Consider the following 17,419-nt stretch of genomic DNA (forward strand, 5'->3'; position numbering starts at 1 on the left):
TTTAAACAACTTTCCAATTTAATTATGTTAGCAAATTTTATTTGTTTTCTTTTTATCCTTTGATGAAAAGCAGGAAGGCAAAGTTAAGGAGTGTGCATGTGTTTACAACACTATAGGACAGCAGTTTTGCGAGTGTGATTCATAAGCAAGAGCACTAGATGGCAGAACTATTTCCTGTTGTGCAATGCTGCAGTCATGTTCACGCTACCTATCTAGATATCGCTTCAACAAGGAATAACATGAGGAAATTTGATAATATAAGTAAATTAGAATCATTTTTAAAATGTTATTCTCTATCTAAATCATGAAAGAAAAAAATTGGGTTTCATGTCCCTTTAAAGTGAATGTAAATTTTGATGCTAAAGTGCCCGGTTTTTCAAACTTCGATTAAAAACAGGGGCACTTTAATTCATCAAAATTTACATTTCACTCCTGTTGTGAAAAAAAACTTACCTTTTAAACTTCACAGCAGCTCCAACTTCCTCCACCCGTTTCAAAGCCTCTTCCTGGGTCTAAAATGAGGCATCCAGCTTCCTCCAATCACAGCATTGAATCAGACACTGATTCCCCCAGGGGGAAGCTGTGATTGGAGGATGACCTATCAATCATTTCTGACATCAGAAATGGCTTGTGAGACCGGAGAAAGCTGGAACTGCTGTGAAGTTTAAAAGGTAAGTATTTTTTCAGAACAGGAGTGAAATGTAAATTTTGATGAATTAAAGTGCCCCTGTTTTTAATCAAAGTTTTAAAAACCGGGCACTTTAGCATCAAAATTTACATTCACTTTAATATCTGTGAAAAAATGATATACATAATGGAAGATGGGCTCCCTGATCTTGAAGGATTTGATAGATGACAGTAGAGATGTTGGGTTGTGCTGTTAAAAAGCAACAGGATTTGGAATGTCAGTGCAGCAATATTCAAGTTGTCATAGGTTCAGCACAGGTAACATTTTAGTTGAAATTATTTTTATTATTATTATTGCAGAACATATAAAACTTACATCACATATTATTTGTTCAGGTAAGATCCCCTGCCCTTCCCACCTTTCAAAGAGAAATCTTCAGTTTCTTGTCTAGTAGGCATGAGTTTATGTGATGTCAAAATTGTGGAAATAAGATTTTAGCGTAGCTTCAACCAGAATGTTCTGTATGTCCATGCATCTGCATATATTATTATAACCTCTAAAAGCGAGAGGGGTGTACATCATCCAAGATGCAGAAAAGTCCTTATAACAGTACAACCGTTTTCCTCCCTCTATAGCTTTCAAATACATAAATGTGTATATAATAACAATAAACATTAAACAATAAAGCAAAACATAAACTTTAACTGTAACTTGCCTGTCTCAATCAATCTTCTTTCGGAGATCCAGGGAGGAAGCCCCTCTGCTTACTCTACAAGGGTTTCTCATAAACAGTCAGTGTCCTATGTCCCCTTGTAACTTTAAATTAATGTCTGTGTCTTGTAGTGTTTGTGTGTTCTAGTTCTTTAACAGTAATGTTTCAATATCCCTTCAGGATCCAGTAACTCCATATCTTTAGAAATTGGTCATGAGTTGCTTGTATAAAGGAGGATGATTCGGACAACTTATATGTAGCTTTGATCTTCTCTATTATTTCTTCCCATGTGGGGGCCCCTATCTTCCAGTGTCTGGCCACACATATCCTAGTAGCTGTGCATAGTGTACGTATAAATGTGTTGATGGCTTTGTTAAAGGGTTTAACATGTTCGTTTAATAACGCTTGGGACGTTGTTAAAGTTATACGTTCATCTAGGACATCACTTAGTAGTGCAGATAGCCTAGACCATATCCGTTGTATCTGGGGGCTTTCCCACCACATGTGTATGTAGGTCCCCGTCTCAATACATCCTCTGTAGCAATTTTTGTCGCCCTTCTGGTTATATTGTGATGTAATTACTGGCGTGAGATACCATCTGAAGGTGGTCTTAATACAATTCTCTTTAAAGTCTGCACTGATCAGACCCCTCCCTGCCGTATAGAAGATTTCTTCCCAATCCTCTTTTGATTGGATTTTATTTGTGTCTGATTCCCATTTTTCCATTAACGGTGTCTTAGAGATGTTTTTGGCCATTTGTATTGAGATGTATATGTAAGGGACACAGCCCCACCTTTTTTTGTTTCGACCATTAAAATATAGTTTTAAAAAAACATGATTTATCCCAATCTGGAACCTCAACTCTCTCTGCCAATGTTTTTCAACTCCCCCTGTCTTAAAGGGATATAAAACTCAAAATGTTTTTTTTTTTGGGGGGGATTCAGACAGCATACACTTTTTTTCTAGGATTAAATTTGCTTTGTTCCCCTGTTATTCTTTGTTGAAGAGATACCTGACATCTGGAGCAAATATTGCTGCCATCTTGTGCTCTTGCAGGTGGTACAGGCCCTCATAATGTTGGGCAGTATAAATATCCCATGTGCCTCTAGGTATGTATTGTGTTCTTGCCTACTATATGCAGAGCCAAACCATCCTCATTTATATATAATAGGTGGGGCACAAGCACCACGTAAGCAGACGCTTATGAGCTTGCTTTACACCCTTTGATTGCATCTACTGTACACTTTGAGAATGCTTCTTCAAAGTCCCTAAGAGTTTCTTGCAGGAGCACTTGTAGAAGCATCAGCTGGACCATAAAAGTTGAAGAAATGGACAGTAAAATCAATTAAACTTTTGTGGTTTAGAGTAGCATGCAGTATAAAACAACTCTACATTTTACATCTGTTTTCTAATGGGGTTTGTTCTTTTTGTTGCCTTTTGTGGAAAAATAAACCTAGGTAGGATCTTAGGAGACCAAGACAAAAAGTCTGCTTTAACATGATCCAGATTTATATATATATATATATATATATATATATATATATATATATATATATATATATATATATATATATATATATATATATATATATTTTAGTCAGCCACCAATTGTGCAAGATCTCCCACTTAAGAAGATGAGAGAGGCATGTAATTTTCATCATAGGTATACCTCAACTATGAGAGACAAAATGTGGAAACAAATCCAAACAATCACATTGTCTGATTTGGAAATAATTTATTTGCAAATTATGGTGGAAAATAAGTATTTGGTCACATACAAACAAGCAAGATTTCTGGCTCTCACTGACCTGTATCTTCTTCTTTAAGAGGCTCCTCTGTCCTCCACTCATTACCTGTATTAATGGCACCTGTTTGAACTTGTTATCAGTATAAAAGACACCTGTCCACAACCTCAAACAGTCACACTCCAAACTCCACTATGGTGAACACCAAAGAGCTGTCGAAGGACACCAGAAACAAAATTGTAGACATGCACCAGGCTGGGAAGACTGAATCTGCAATAGGCAAGCAGCTTGGTGTGAAGAAATCAACTGTGGGAGCAATAATTAGAAAATGGAAGACATACAAGACCACTGATAATCTCCCTCGATCTGGGGCTCCACGCAAGATCTCACCCTGTGGGGTCAAAATGATCACAAGAACGGTGAGCAAACATCCCAGAACCACACGGGGGAACCTAGTCAATGACCTGCAGAGAGCTGGGACCAACGTAACAAAGGCTACCATCAGTAACACACTACACCGCCAGAGACTCGGATCCTGCAGTGCCAGACGTGTCTCCCTGCTTAAGCCAGTACATGTCCGGGCCCGTCTGAAGTATGCTAGAGAGCATTTGGATGATCCAGAAGCGGATTGGGAGAATGTCATATGGTCAGATGAAACCAAAGTAGAACTGTTTGGTAGAAACACAACTTGTCGTGTTTGGAGGAGAGAGAATGCTGAGTTGCAACCAAAGAACACCATACCTACTGTGAAGCATGGGGGTGGCAACATCATGCTTTGGGGCTGTTTCTCTGCAAAGGGAACAGGACGACTGATCCATGTACATGAAAGAATGAATGGGGCCATGTATCGTGAGATTTTGAGAGCAAACCTCCTTCCATCAGCAAGGGCATTGAATATGAAACGTGGCTGGGTCTTTCAGCATGACAATGATCACAAACACACCGCCCGGGCAATGAAGGAGTAGCTTCGTAAGAGGCATTTCAAGGTCCTGGAGTGGCCTAGCCAGTCTCCAGATCTCAACCCCATAGAAAACCTTTGGAGCGAGTTGTAAGTCCGTGTTGCCCAGCGACAGCCCCAAAACATCACTGCTCTAGAGGAGATCTGCATGCAGGAAGGGGCCAACATACCAGCAACAGTGTGTGACAACCTTGTGAAGACTTACAGAAAATGTTTGACCTCTGTCATTGCCAACAAAGGATATATAACAAAGTATTGAGATGAACTTTTGATATTGACCAAATACTTATTTTCCACCATAATATGAAAATAAATTCTTTCCAAATCAGACAATGTGATTGTCTGTCTGGATTTGTTCCCACATTTTGTCTCTCATAGTTGAGGTATACCTATGATGAAAATGACAGGCCTCTCTCATCTTCTTAAAGGACCAGTCAACAAATTAGATTTGCATAATCAACAACTGCAAGATAACAAGACAATGCAATAGCACTTAGTCTTAAAGGGACAGTTTACTAAAAAAAATTCTCCCCTTTAATTTGTTCCCAATGATCCACTTTACCTGCTGGAGTGTATTAAATTGTTTACAAGTAGCTCCTTTACCCTTATATTGGCATTTGAAATTGTTGATTTAGCATGTGGTATCCCCACCTATTCTGAAAGTTTGTGGCCGCGCGTACCAGCTATAGATAAGCTTTGTAAACACAGCCAACAGAAGAAATTACACTCCCAGTGCGATATAGCAGAGATAAGGTAATAAAATGTTGATTTTCCATTGTTCTCTCAAAGTACTGGTGATTGTTTTAAGGACAGATATAAGATAAAGAAGCAGGTATATTTGCACAATGTGAGACAGTAATGAGATCGGATTATACCTACAAGCTCAACCCATTTTATTAGGTTGTGGCTTCAAAACACAAAATCAGACCTTTAATATACACAAATAAGCCTTAAAAAGCTAATTTTCATACATTTTTTACTCTGCAGTTGGTAAAAAAAGCAATTGTAAACACATTAAGGGAAAAACTATTTTACAGTATACTGTCCCTTTAACTTCAAATGAGTAGTAGATTTTTTTTTTTTTATAACAAATTTTAAAGTTATGTATATTTCCACTCCCCTTGTACCATGTGATAGCAATCAGCCAATCACAAATGCATATACGTATAGTCTGTGAATTCTTGCACATGCTCAGTAGGATCTGGTGACACAAACATTGTAAATATAAAAGACTGTGCACATTTTTTTTAATGGAAGTAAATTGGAAAGTTGTTTAAAATGACATGCTGTATCTGAATCCTGAAAATTTAATTTTAATTTTTATTGAGGTTTTGCAGGGAAAAAAAAAAAAGACATACATATAAATATGCAGATAAAACTGCTACATAATAGCAAGACGTAGTGTCATACAGAAGCATGTTTACAGCATATTAATCAGTGACCACTAACATCAAATGAATAAGAACAACAATAGTATGTCATACGAAGGGTACCAAGGCTAAACAAACCTCACATATTTTTTGTTTTATAACACAACGGTCCATGAACAGTCAAAAAGAAAAACAATAGTATATGAGAGACATAGATTGTCGAGTTATTAATGAATATCAAGCGAGAAATAGAGCAACTCAACAGATGAATAGCATATAGTACAAGAAAAGGAAAGAGGGGGAGGAAAGGAAGGAGGAGGGGGGAAGAAGGAAAAAAAAAAAAAAAAAAAAAAGGGGGAGAGGGAGGGAAGGGGGAGGTGAAATGACTTCCCACTACTAATTCCAAAAGATGCTATAATATTAGGTCTCTGCAGGAGAACCCACCGGCGATCGGCACTCACCCCTCATAAGTGATATCACTAATAATCTCAACATATGAGGTAGAAGACATTTCTAGCATGTGATGACCTCCCCTTCTAGGCTTTGTCGCCAGGCTTCCCAACATAGACAGTGGATCGTGATTTTGTTATTAGCTGCAAAAACAGCGCATTCCATGGTTTCAATATGTGCCATTGTGGACTTAATCTGACTCCATCTTGGGCCCTTAGATTGGAGCCATGCCTTAGCGATATTTAATTTAACAGACATGAAAATATATACACACAGTAATTTTAAATGTCGAGGCATCTTGTCAGTGAATAAATGGAATAGCGCTGCTGCCGGCCGGTTAGAATCCACTAAGCCTAGCTTGGTGCAATAATAGAATGCCCTAGTCCAGATTCTCTGAATCTTGGAACACTCCCACCACATATGGGCCGGCGACCCTACTCTGCCACATCCCCTCCAACACATAGGGGAGTTCGTTTTGGAGATCTGGAATAAGCGTAAGGGGGTATAATGCCATTGTGTCAAGATCTTAAAGTAGAGTTCGAAATAGGTAGTACTGTGAACCGTACTCTTGGTTAGTAAGGCTGCAGACCTCCATGCCTCTTCAGGGGCATTAAAATGCAGAGCACCCTCCCAATGTGTGCTATAAAAAGACTTGTTGTACGTAGGTGCCTGTATCAGAGCAGAGTAAGCAAGAGAGAACACTCTTGGGGCAAGGTATCTTGCATCCCAAAGCTTTTCCCACAGAGTACGGGATCTTAGGGGTCCTGAAGTAAAACCCCAAGAACGCAAGAAGTTTCGCAATCGAAAGAACTCAAAACTCATCAGGGGCGAAGGGGAGAATTTATTTTGGAAGAGGGTAACCAGGATCAAGCCCTCATTCGAGAACAAATCTCTTACAGACTGAATCTCAAGAGCCCTCCACTCTAAAGGATGTGGATCTGCTAAAGCACCCAGTAAGCCTGTGATAGAGTGGGCCGGAGAGGGGTGCGGAGCAATTCCACTCCTATGATGAATTCTATCCCAAAACTTTAGGTTAGAAGCTATGATGTAATTTAAGCTTAATTCTGGTTTCCTGGAGTGTCTTGGAATCCAGATTAGATCTCGCAGACTGAGTCCCTTTGGTAGAGACGCCTGCTCAATTTCCGCCCACCTACTTTCAGGGGGCTCTAAACCCCAGGCTGTGATATGGGCTAACCTGGATGCCTCATGATAGACTGCTATATTGGGGGCTGCCGCTCCGCCTGCCAGTATTGGATATGACATAATTTTCATCGCGACTCTAGGACGTTTCCTTTTCCAAATGAAATTGTTGCACAGTCTCTGAAACTGAGAAATTATACTCTTAGGAATAGGGAGAGGAAGGCACCGGAAAAGATATGTCAGCTTTAGCAAAAGGTTCATTTTAATAGCAGCTATCCTGCCCCACCAGGAGATATTAGGTGAATCCCATTTTACAAAGTATTATTTAAACTTACCCAATAGGGGGTTAAAGTTAGATGATATAATAGAGATATTGTGCGATAGATAGACCCCCAAATGTTTAAGCCGTGTAGAGGACCAAACAAAAGGGAACGGTCGCTTTAATGCCTGGGAATCTAAATTGGAGATATTTAAAGTGAATGCTTCAGTTTTAGAGTAATTAAGTTTATACATACTTATTTTCGAAAAGGTTTCTAGTAAATCAAATAAGTTTGGTAGAGATTCCAACGGGTCAGTGACCAAAACAGTTAAGTCATCCGCGAACAAAACTACCTTTTGGTTAGTTTCATGCAGTGTAATCCCCTTTATCCCATCGGACTTCCTAATGGCTTCCGCGAGCGGTTCCATCATAAGAGCGAAGAGCAAGGGGGATAACGGACACCCTTGCCGGGTTCCGTTTGTAATTTTGAATTCAGGAGACAAAAACCCTAGTCCTCGCACTCGGGCAGAAGGGTTAGAATATAACGCAAAAATTTTAGTGCAGATAAAAGGTGTAAATCCAAGATGCAGGAGTACCTCTCTCATATATAGCCAGTCGACTCGGTCAAACGCTTTCTCGGCGTCAAGCGGCAGCGCATGAGAGACTGAGCCGACCCGCTTCAAAAAAATATTCAATAATCTTCTAGTATTATCAGGGCTTTGTCGCCCCAAGGTGAATCCCACCTGATCAGGGGTTACTAGACATGGGATCATCTTATTTAAGCGCTTAGCCAAAATCTTGGCGTATAACTTTGCATCTAGATTTAGAAGGGAGATCGGTCTAAAATTGGGGCAAGCGTCCGAAGATTTCCCAGGCTTAGGTAAAGTTACAATGGATGCCTGGAGGAATTCATTTGGAAAGTAGCCCAATTGTTCTGCTGAGTTAAACACCCGTGTGAGGAGAGGAGTTAAGCTAGCGCTAAAAGTTTTGTAAAATAAGTCGGAATACCCATCCGGGCCAGGGGATTTCCGAGGCTTGAGAGAGAAAATGGCATCTTTAACTTCCTCGCTGGACATTGGAGCTTCTAAGGTAGCCACATGTTCCTCGGAAAGTTTGGGCAGAGATAGATTAGATAAGAACAATCTAATATCTTCAACCCTAGGGGGTACTTGACCTCCCAAGGTTTGCAGATTATATAGTTTTGCATAATATCTGGCGAATTCCATCCCTATGTCATTAGGGTTAGTTAGTTTACGATTGCCAGTAATTAGATAAGGAATTCTGGCTTGAGCCGTTCTCTCACGCAACTTCCTCGCTAACAAGTAGTCAGGTTTATTCCCCTTAAGATAGAAAAGTTTCTTATTTTCGCGTAATCTATTCTGGACTCTCTGGTTTTCTAGTGTTCTAAGATGTTGTTGCACTGAAGAGATTCTTGGTAGAAGAGTGGGGTCTAGAGTTAGCTTGTGCAAGTTTGTCAAGGACCTGAGCTCCTTATGTAGTTGGGCCAAAGATATCGAGGATTCCCGTCGAGTTTGAGCCTGGAATTTAATGAATAAACCCCGCAGATATGCTTTAAGGGCTCCCCATAGGAGGAAATTGTCAACATCTCCTGTGTCATTCAGCTCAAGAAATGAAGTAATCTCAGCCTCAAACTTCTCAATCTGTCCCGGAACTGAAAGTAGTGAATCAATTAGTCGCCAAGGAGGTCTAGGGGACGGGTCGGTCACTCCATTCAGACATACAGACACTGGATTATGGTCAGACCAAGTAACCTCTCCAATGGATGACCCTCCTATCCTATCCAAGAGCCAGGGGTTACTGAAAAAAAAATCAATTCTAGAATAAGAATCATGAACCGGGGAATAATAAGTGTAGTCTCTATTGGTGGAATTGAAAGAACGCCACACATCAAAAAGGTTAGCCTGGGTCAAAAGGGTAAAGAATTTTTGGGATGTGTCCATGGTAGTCTTGTCTATAGGCCTACCGTGAGATACTCTTTTGTCCATTGCCGGGTCTATAACCATATTGAAATCCCCAGCAAGTAACAAAAGGCCTCTCTTTACTTTGTCTAAGCGAGATAAAAATTTCTTAAGATGTCTAATTTGAGAAGAATTCGGGCCATAATAGGAAGCTAATGTGTAGGTGTTACCCTCCAACTTACAGACCAAGATAAGAAATCTCCCCTGGGGGTCAGCGTCCATATGCAGTTTTTCATAGGTGACATCTCTATGAACTAATATAGCGGTGCCTCTAGATTTTTTGACAAAGGAGGCTCTCTCTACAACCGGAAAGTAGGGAGAACGAATAGGAATCGGTTCCCCAACCCGCCAGTGGGTCTCCTGCAGAAAGACAATTTTTGCTTTAAGGTATTTTAAAGAGCGAAATAATAAGCTTCTCTTGGTGGGGGAATTAAGTCCCCTAACGTTTTGTGAGACACATACAATAGACATCGTGGAAAGGAAGAGGAAGAAAGAGAAAAAAAAAAAAAAAAAAAAAAGGGGGGGGGGGGGAAAGGGGAAGGAGGGAGGGTTTGAGGAAAAGTAATTAGTTTTGCGGTATATTAAAGGATTGATCGCGCTAAAAGTCACTGGTACACAAATTTACCAGCGAACTATAATTACTAAGTGAACGGTGGGAATCTAATCACTGGCAGGGTAGGTATATGAATGGGTGGGGAATTGAAGGACAAGTTATACAAGTTATAGATTAATACCCAAGGGGGAACGTGTAAATATTTTGATGAAGGATAAGCAGGGAAAAGGTTAGGGATAGGAAGGGCGGGAATGTATGAATGTAGAGTGAATAGCCAAGGTATGAAATATATAGGTATGCGAGTAGCTGATAAGCAAGTAGCTGATAAACAAGGAGTGAAGGAACCATGTAAATGTTTGGGTATATGGCCAGGGGGGAAGAGGTTAGGTGAATAGATAAATGGATGAAGGTTTAATGAAGGTCAAATGGGGAAGGGGATGAGGTGTGGAGTAGGATATTAAGTAATTGAATGAATGAGGATTTAATGAAAGATAAGCCAAAAGGGGGGATGAGATATGTTTATTTTAAGTGGTTCAATATAGTAAACCCAATGTGATAGTTTAATATCTCATCTCTATTTGAAAACTGACAATGAAAAAACACTGCGAAGACGGGGGGGGGGCCTGCTACGAAGGAGGAAAGGTCACACACAGAGGAGAACAAAGAGATTCACAATATATAGAAACAATTATCTTTTCTTAGATTGTACAATACAACAGGTTCAATATGGTAAGCTAAACCCCTAGCTCAGTATGCTCTCTTTTCTCCTGAAAAACAGGGCACTTGTGTGTAGAATAGTAGCAAGTACAAATGGTAATGTAGAGAAAGCAGACAAAAAACAATAGAGAAGGGGGGACCGAAGAGGGGACACCAGAACACTTGTCCCACAAGCGAATATAGGTAAACTGTAAATAGTTGCAACACATAATAAACATTTTTGGAACATTATTGGAATGACAATAGACCTTACTTTGTCAAGGATAATAACAAAACGATCATATTCGTGTGCAATATGTAGATAAACATAGGCTGTATAATATCTTAGGCAATACAAGCATGGTCTCAGGCGAAGAGAAAAAACAAACAAACCCATAAACCCCCCTCCCTTACCCACAGTCACACACACAATCACACTCCCAGTCTCTCCATCTAAGACCATCACACAAAACCATCTCCAGCCTATATTTAGAGAATAAAGCCATATGTTACTAGTTATAGCAGAATATCATTGAGTTAGGTACTATAAAATCTAATCATTGCTCCTAAAAATAAAGCATAATACAAGACAAAAATCTCAATATGTATATCAGTGTAATTTGTAAGGGGGCAACAGAAAACATCTCCTGCCCTCTTAAAAGGAAAAAAGAAAAGAGAGAACATATTGTAAATATAAGCTTATGCATAACAATTTTAGAAACACTTTGAGAAACAAATCAACTTATTAAACTAAATTTTCAGAACATTTAGTCCTTCTTAACCAATGTCTCTATTACTTTACTTTACCAAATACGATCATCACATCAGACAGTCTTTCAGGTATTGCCCTCCAAGAGAGAGGGTTCAAGGTCTCATTTCTTGCGTTGAGGCATAGGATTCCAAGATGTTGCAGAGGGCCTCAGTGGAGTCCGAGATGCCAGGACAGAAGATGAAATGGGCAATTCACGGGATTGAGGGGGAGGTTGATTTCCTATATCATTCTGTATCACATCCTCATCCGTCCCCCCAGCAACAGCGTCCCGGTCCCAAGATCTGAGTAAGGCCAGACCCTGAGAGACAGAGGTGATAGTGAAGGTGCGGTCATTTCTGGTGACATGTAACTTCGTGGGAAACCCCCACCTGTATCTGATGTTATTTTGGCGGAGGTATTTCGTTATTTCAGTGAAAGTTTTCCTTTGTTGAAGAGTTCTTGGAGAGAGGTCTGCAAATATCTTAACATTGGCAAATTTTTCAGGTAACTCTGGGTTTCGAAAGGCAGCTCTTTGTAAGCGTTCTTTGTATGTATAGAAATGCAATCTTACAATTACATCTCTCGACTGTTCAGAGGGGAGGCCCCTAGGTCTCAGAGATCTATGTGCCCTGTCAACCATATTTTCTGTAGAAGATTGAGGTTTGGCTAGCAGGGTAAAGTATTCCAGTAAAAACGGCATGAGCTCAGAGTTGGTAATGTCTTCCGATATGCCTCTGATACGCAGATTGTTCCTGCGAGATCTATTTTCTAGATCAGCCATCTTATCTTCTAATTCAGCAATATTGCCCGCCAAAATTTGTGTATAGCCAAGCAAATTAGATTGTTCCACAGCAAGATCTTCCTGCTTTCTCTCAACTGTATCCAATCTTTCAGTAGTAGAGTGTAAATCTTTTTTAAGATCAGCAATAGTGGATGTCAGCTGTTCTGAGAATGAAGCATGATGCTCATCAAGCAAGGTTTTCAAAGATTGAAGTATGAAAGTTGGAGATGTTTGAGATTGATCCCCAGTTTGCAGGTTGTGAATGACCGCCATAGACAGGGATGACGATTCTGGGCTAGAAGGAGGAGAAGAACCAGGTTCCCCCAGCGACATTAATGAAGCATGGCCAGCGTCACCTGAAGCCCCAAAGTGGTCCACTACTGTCCGCTTAATTCCAGAATTAGTCTTGTTTCCAGTTTTCTTTCTCTGTGAATGAGACATCTCTAGTATTCAGGTAAAGAGGTGTTATACACCTAGCACAAGTTGAAATGTTCACGTGTATTTCACACAGTAGAGTGAAAGCAATTTTTTTCTCCTTCCCTTCCTTCCCCTTCCCTTCAAATTGAAGCAAGGTCTCTCTTAATTGCAACACAATTGAGGGTGCATTTATATAGGTGTCCCCTAATCCCCCCTCATCTGGCGGGGTCGCCTAGCCAGCCATATCAAGATTATTACAGAGGGAAAGAACTATAGACACACTCTCCAGGGGATTTGTCACTACTGGACCAAGTCGGGTAAGGAATGTGGGTATGACCTGCTGAAACTAGGTACAGCAGGAAAGGAGGGAGAGTGTGTTCACTTCAGGTAGATGTTTAAAATATAAGATGAGTCTTGGTAGGTGTGCCTTGTCTTCCCTGTTACAGTATTGTTATTAATGCACAAAGGGTTTCATCAATATTCAGGCATATTATAATGAATGTAAAGGTGATAGTCCAGCAAAGACTAGTAGATGGATTTTCTGCAGTATAATTAAACTTGTGCTACTTTTCTTTCTTTAACTCTTCCTCCCCCTCTCCTCTTAACTTCCCCTTTAAAAGAAAGCAGCTCAGGGGTATTGCATGTACCATCCAGGTTACCACAGTGACTAGTTTCAAATTCAAGGAGGATTGAGGGGAAACAGATTTAATGTGTGGATATTATACAGTTGTTCAACAGATATTTATGCTAAGTTAGCGATGTCAGTGCTGAGGGCAAAAAACCCACGTGGCAGCAAAGCTGTAACAACTTATGAGGCTGATTTTGTACTGAAGGGGAAATGCAAATAGGCTGTAATTCTGCATATATTTAGCCTTAGTCTCTTATTATCTATACAGGGTCTAAACAGTTCCCATTAAAGGTCCCTGTATAAGTTAGTGCGCAGTTTCTGTAGATGTCCAAAAGATGGCGGTTTTCCCACCACAGCCTCAAGCCCCCGGAGCTAATGGAGCAGGTAACCCATGCTTCACTTTCTCTGATCCTAAGGTCTGGTGGGTGATTGTGTCTAGGGGTTATGTAAATGACAGTCAGTGTTCCCTTAAACGTTACTCACTTTTATTGTAGCGAGTTCTGCTGACCGGAGTGTTTTCTGTCCTGCCGCTTAGAAAATAGCCAGTAGACAGGAGCTCTCTTAGTGCAGTTGTTAAGTTGTTGGGCTCCGGAGCGGATCCCCGACCCTCCGGAGCCAAGAGCAGCACAAGTGGGCGCTGAGGAGGTAAGTGCAGGCGCTGCAGATCATGCGTGAGCACAGTAGCTGATGGCCTCCACAGCAGTGTAGCCTTGTCCGGTGCACAGATCGCTCTGCAGATCTTGCAAATTTACCCCAAAACGACCAAGCAGCACAAGGGGTGCAGGGTGTCCCCTACTTAGTTTGATTAATCCACAGGTAGACTTTTCAGTGAATAATTGACAAATTTGAGAGCTGATATAGCAGGAGCTCAATGAAAGTACGTCTGTTATGTGCGGCTGTTGGCTCCGCCCCCCCTGAAAATTTAATTTAACCTGAGTGTCCCTTTTAAGTGGGAGAACTTGCACAATTGGTGGCTGACTAAATACTTTTTTGCCCCACTGTATATGTGTTTGTTTGTATGTGTGTGTGTGTGTGTATATATATATATATATATATATATATATATATATATATATCTCACAAAAGAAAGAGTGCACTCTTTCTTTTGTTCTGTTTGCCTATCTGTTGCACCCTGGGAACCTGTGACTTGTTCTCTGGAGTGCTTGTCTACTGTGAATATATATATATATATATATATATATATATATATATATTTTTTTAAGATTTACATTCTGCTGTGGTTGTTTCTTGTAGCAACCTATCCAGACAGACTCAGATGGTTTAGATTTGGCTGTAGCTGTAGGCTTGGATCCACGTGGGCCGCCATGTTGTTGAAGTCACGTCATGTGCATGAGGAACGGCTCTCAAGGAACTGTACTTTCCCTGTTCATGAATTCTCTTACATTGTCCCCTTGAACAACTGCCACTAGTAGATTAAACCACGCTCTCAGTGGTTCTTGAGCAGAGTAAAGGGCCAATGTAGGAGTTTTTAGGCCCCCAAAATATAAGACAAATTGTTGGATGCCAGATGGTTCCTGTGAAAACAGAGGATGGTTTTATGGGTACCAAATACTCCCAGAAAAAAAGTTTGTGCTGTGTAAAATAAATATAAAAATGCAAAGTGAAACAAAATTGATAATTGGATTTCAAAGATGTATAATCTTATATCATACCACTGCTGACATTTTCGAATATATATATATAATCTATATATAAATACTGTGTGTATATATATATATATATATATATATATCTATCTATCTCTTTTGTTGCTTGAAGCAGTTTCGAATGAGATATTCTATCCATTTAGCTAAAGGGATCTATACTCAATTTTTCAAAACTGCATTGGGAAATATTAAAATATATGTATGTGAGTCTGCTTTTCTTTTTCCCATTAGGAAGCGTAACGACTTGAGGCGTATTTTGTAGAAGCACATTAACAATTTTGCATTAGAGAATTGCTGTAAAGTAGGTCAGAGATACAGTAAAGTTTTTAACAATTGCAACTGTCCAAAAAATAAAGTTAAAGGGATGTTAAACCCAATTTTTTTTCTTTCATGAATCGGATCATGCAATTTTCAGCAACTTTCTAATTTTATTTCTATTATCAAGTATTTCTTTGTTCTCTTGGTATCTTTATTTGAAAAAGCAGGAATAAAAGCTTACAAGCCGGCCCATCTTTGGTTCAGCACCCCGGATAGCGCTTGCTGATTTGTGGCTACATTTATTGAAAAGCATACCTAGGTAGGCTCAGGAGGTGGGACCTAGCTACTGATTGGTGGCTGCACATATGTCTTTTTGTCATTTGCTTACCAATGGGTTTAGCTAACTCTCAGTAGTGCATTGCTGCTTCTCCAATAAATGATACCAAGAGAATGAAGCAAAATTGATTTATAGACGGAAATTGGAAAATTGTTTAAAATTTGTATATTCTACCCAAATCATGAAAGAAAAAAAAAAATGGTTTCAAACTGAGTGAACTTATTTTCTTGGTGTAGCATTAATATACAGAGTGCAATTTGTGTGCCGTAAAGGTACAGTGAGGCATTGCATTTGGCCACCAATTGCTATTCCCTGATCTAGACTACGTTGTGGTATAGTGTTGTCTTTATCTTAGCCCTTACTCACTAAATCTAAACCTGGGTCTCTCTTCCTCTTTAAGGCTCCGTACGTCCAAGGTTCTTCTAGTCGGGATGAGAGGCCTAGGAGCGGAAGTAGCCAAAAATCTTATTTTGGCTGGTGTGAAGGGACTGACCATGATGGATCACCAACAGGTGAGAATTTTTTTTGTGTAGCCTCTTTATCCCAACTTTGGTTTCATGTCATAATTGAGCAAATAAATAAGTATGAAATTAGAAGGGACATCTTATGTATTTTTTTTAATTGCTGTCATGAGTATGAATGGGTATCAGTTAAAATAATAGCTAACGGTTGTGAAGCTATTTAATGGACCATAAAATGGACATTAAACACTTTGAGATAGTAATATAAAATAAACTGTAGGACTGCAACTAACTATTTCATAATCGATTAATCGGCCAATTGTTTTTTCGATTAATCAACTAATCGGATAAAACCAAAAATCAATAATTTTTTCCTGTGTTTAAAATAAAATCCACATACAGAGTGTTAAAAATATAAAACTTTAGACTAGGGCTGCAACAATTAATCGATTATAATCGATTATGAAAATAGTCGTCAACGAATCTCATAATCGATTAGTTGGTTTACAGTTAGTTGGTCTGTGCACAACATCATCTGCTAAACTCCAAAGAGCTCCTGCACATGGTATTGTGTTTTATGTTTATGCGCTTAGCATAAAGGATGTCTACAGACGTTTACTTCTTACTTTTTCAGGACAGTATAAGTTTACAACTACTCCAGGCTTATGTGCAATCCAGAAATAAAAAAAAAGATGTGTGATCATTTGGATTGTTTATATTAAATCAGGTGATTCGGGACTATGCTTTGCATGATATAGTGCCGTGCTTGTTTTTTTTACACCTAACCCTAGATTGATGGGAGTTATTTGAATTGATGTGCACTATGATTTGTTTGCACAATTATTAGCTGATCACTTGCTATTGCTGATTATATGTACGTAATGCTTTGTCCTATTATTTATATTCAGTCCTTTAGTGCTTTTTTTATATATATTTTTAATTAATTGTAATATGTACCAAATTCAACCTCTATAAGTATATATTTGTTATTTTAAGAGCGGACTAGATATTTTCACTAACCTTATAGCTCGTTATTTACCATTGCATTTAGATATTTTAAGATGTTAAAATGAAGTCCAGGCTTACTTTGTTAAAGTGATGGTAAACTTTCCCCTTTTTAAAATCAGATCTGGAATGTAAGCGCTATTTTAGATGGCGTTTTATTCATTAGCTGTAATGAAGATACAGTATAACATGCTTTTTAATATAGATATGAAATTCGAATACTGCATGCTCCTCCGCCCACTTCAAAAGTAAAAGTTTCTGTGAGTTAACAGATTGAATTGTTGTCCAATCAGCGCTCTTCCCATCTGGCACTTTTGTTGTAGCTAGAGCATTGATTGGAGAGTAATTCAATCATTTAGCTGACAGGACAATTGACTTTTGAAGTGGGTGGTGTAACATGGGGTATTTGAATTTCATATCTATATTAATAACTAAGTTATAGCGCATCTTCATTGCACATGATGAATAAAACCCCATCTAAAATAGCGCTTACATTCCAGATCTGATTTTAAAAAGGGGAGAATTTACCATCACTTTAAGAGGACCCTTGCATTGGTGGAGAGCAAACAAAGATAAATATTGCACCCTGATGAAATTGGAAAAACCCTACTTATATCATCTCTA

At 39.2% G+C, this 17,419-nt stretch overlaps 1 protein-coding gene across 1 annotated transcript in view; it reads left to right on the top strand.

Moving 5' to 3' along the window:
- Positions 1-17,419, top strand: part of SAE1 (SUMO1 activating enzyme subunit 1) — a gene marked incomplete in the record, with an annotated part of 154,229 nt that overhangs the window by 814 nt on the left and 135,996 nt on the right. Inside the window, 1 exon segment of the mRNA XM_053721822.1 lies at positions 15,730-15,841. Coding sequence (XP_053577797.1) covers positions 15,730-15,841 — 112 coding nt within the window.

The sequence above is a fragment of the Bombina bombina genome, chromosome 7 (assembly GCF_027579735.1).
Source record: "Bombina bombina isolate aBomBom1 chromosome 7, aBomBom1.pri, whole genome shotgun sequence".
NCBI classification, from domain to species: Eukaryota; Metazoa; Chordata; class Amphibia; order Anura; family Bombinatoridae; genus Bombina; species Bombina bombina.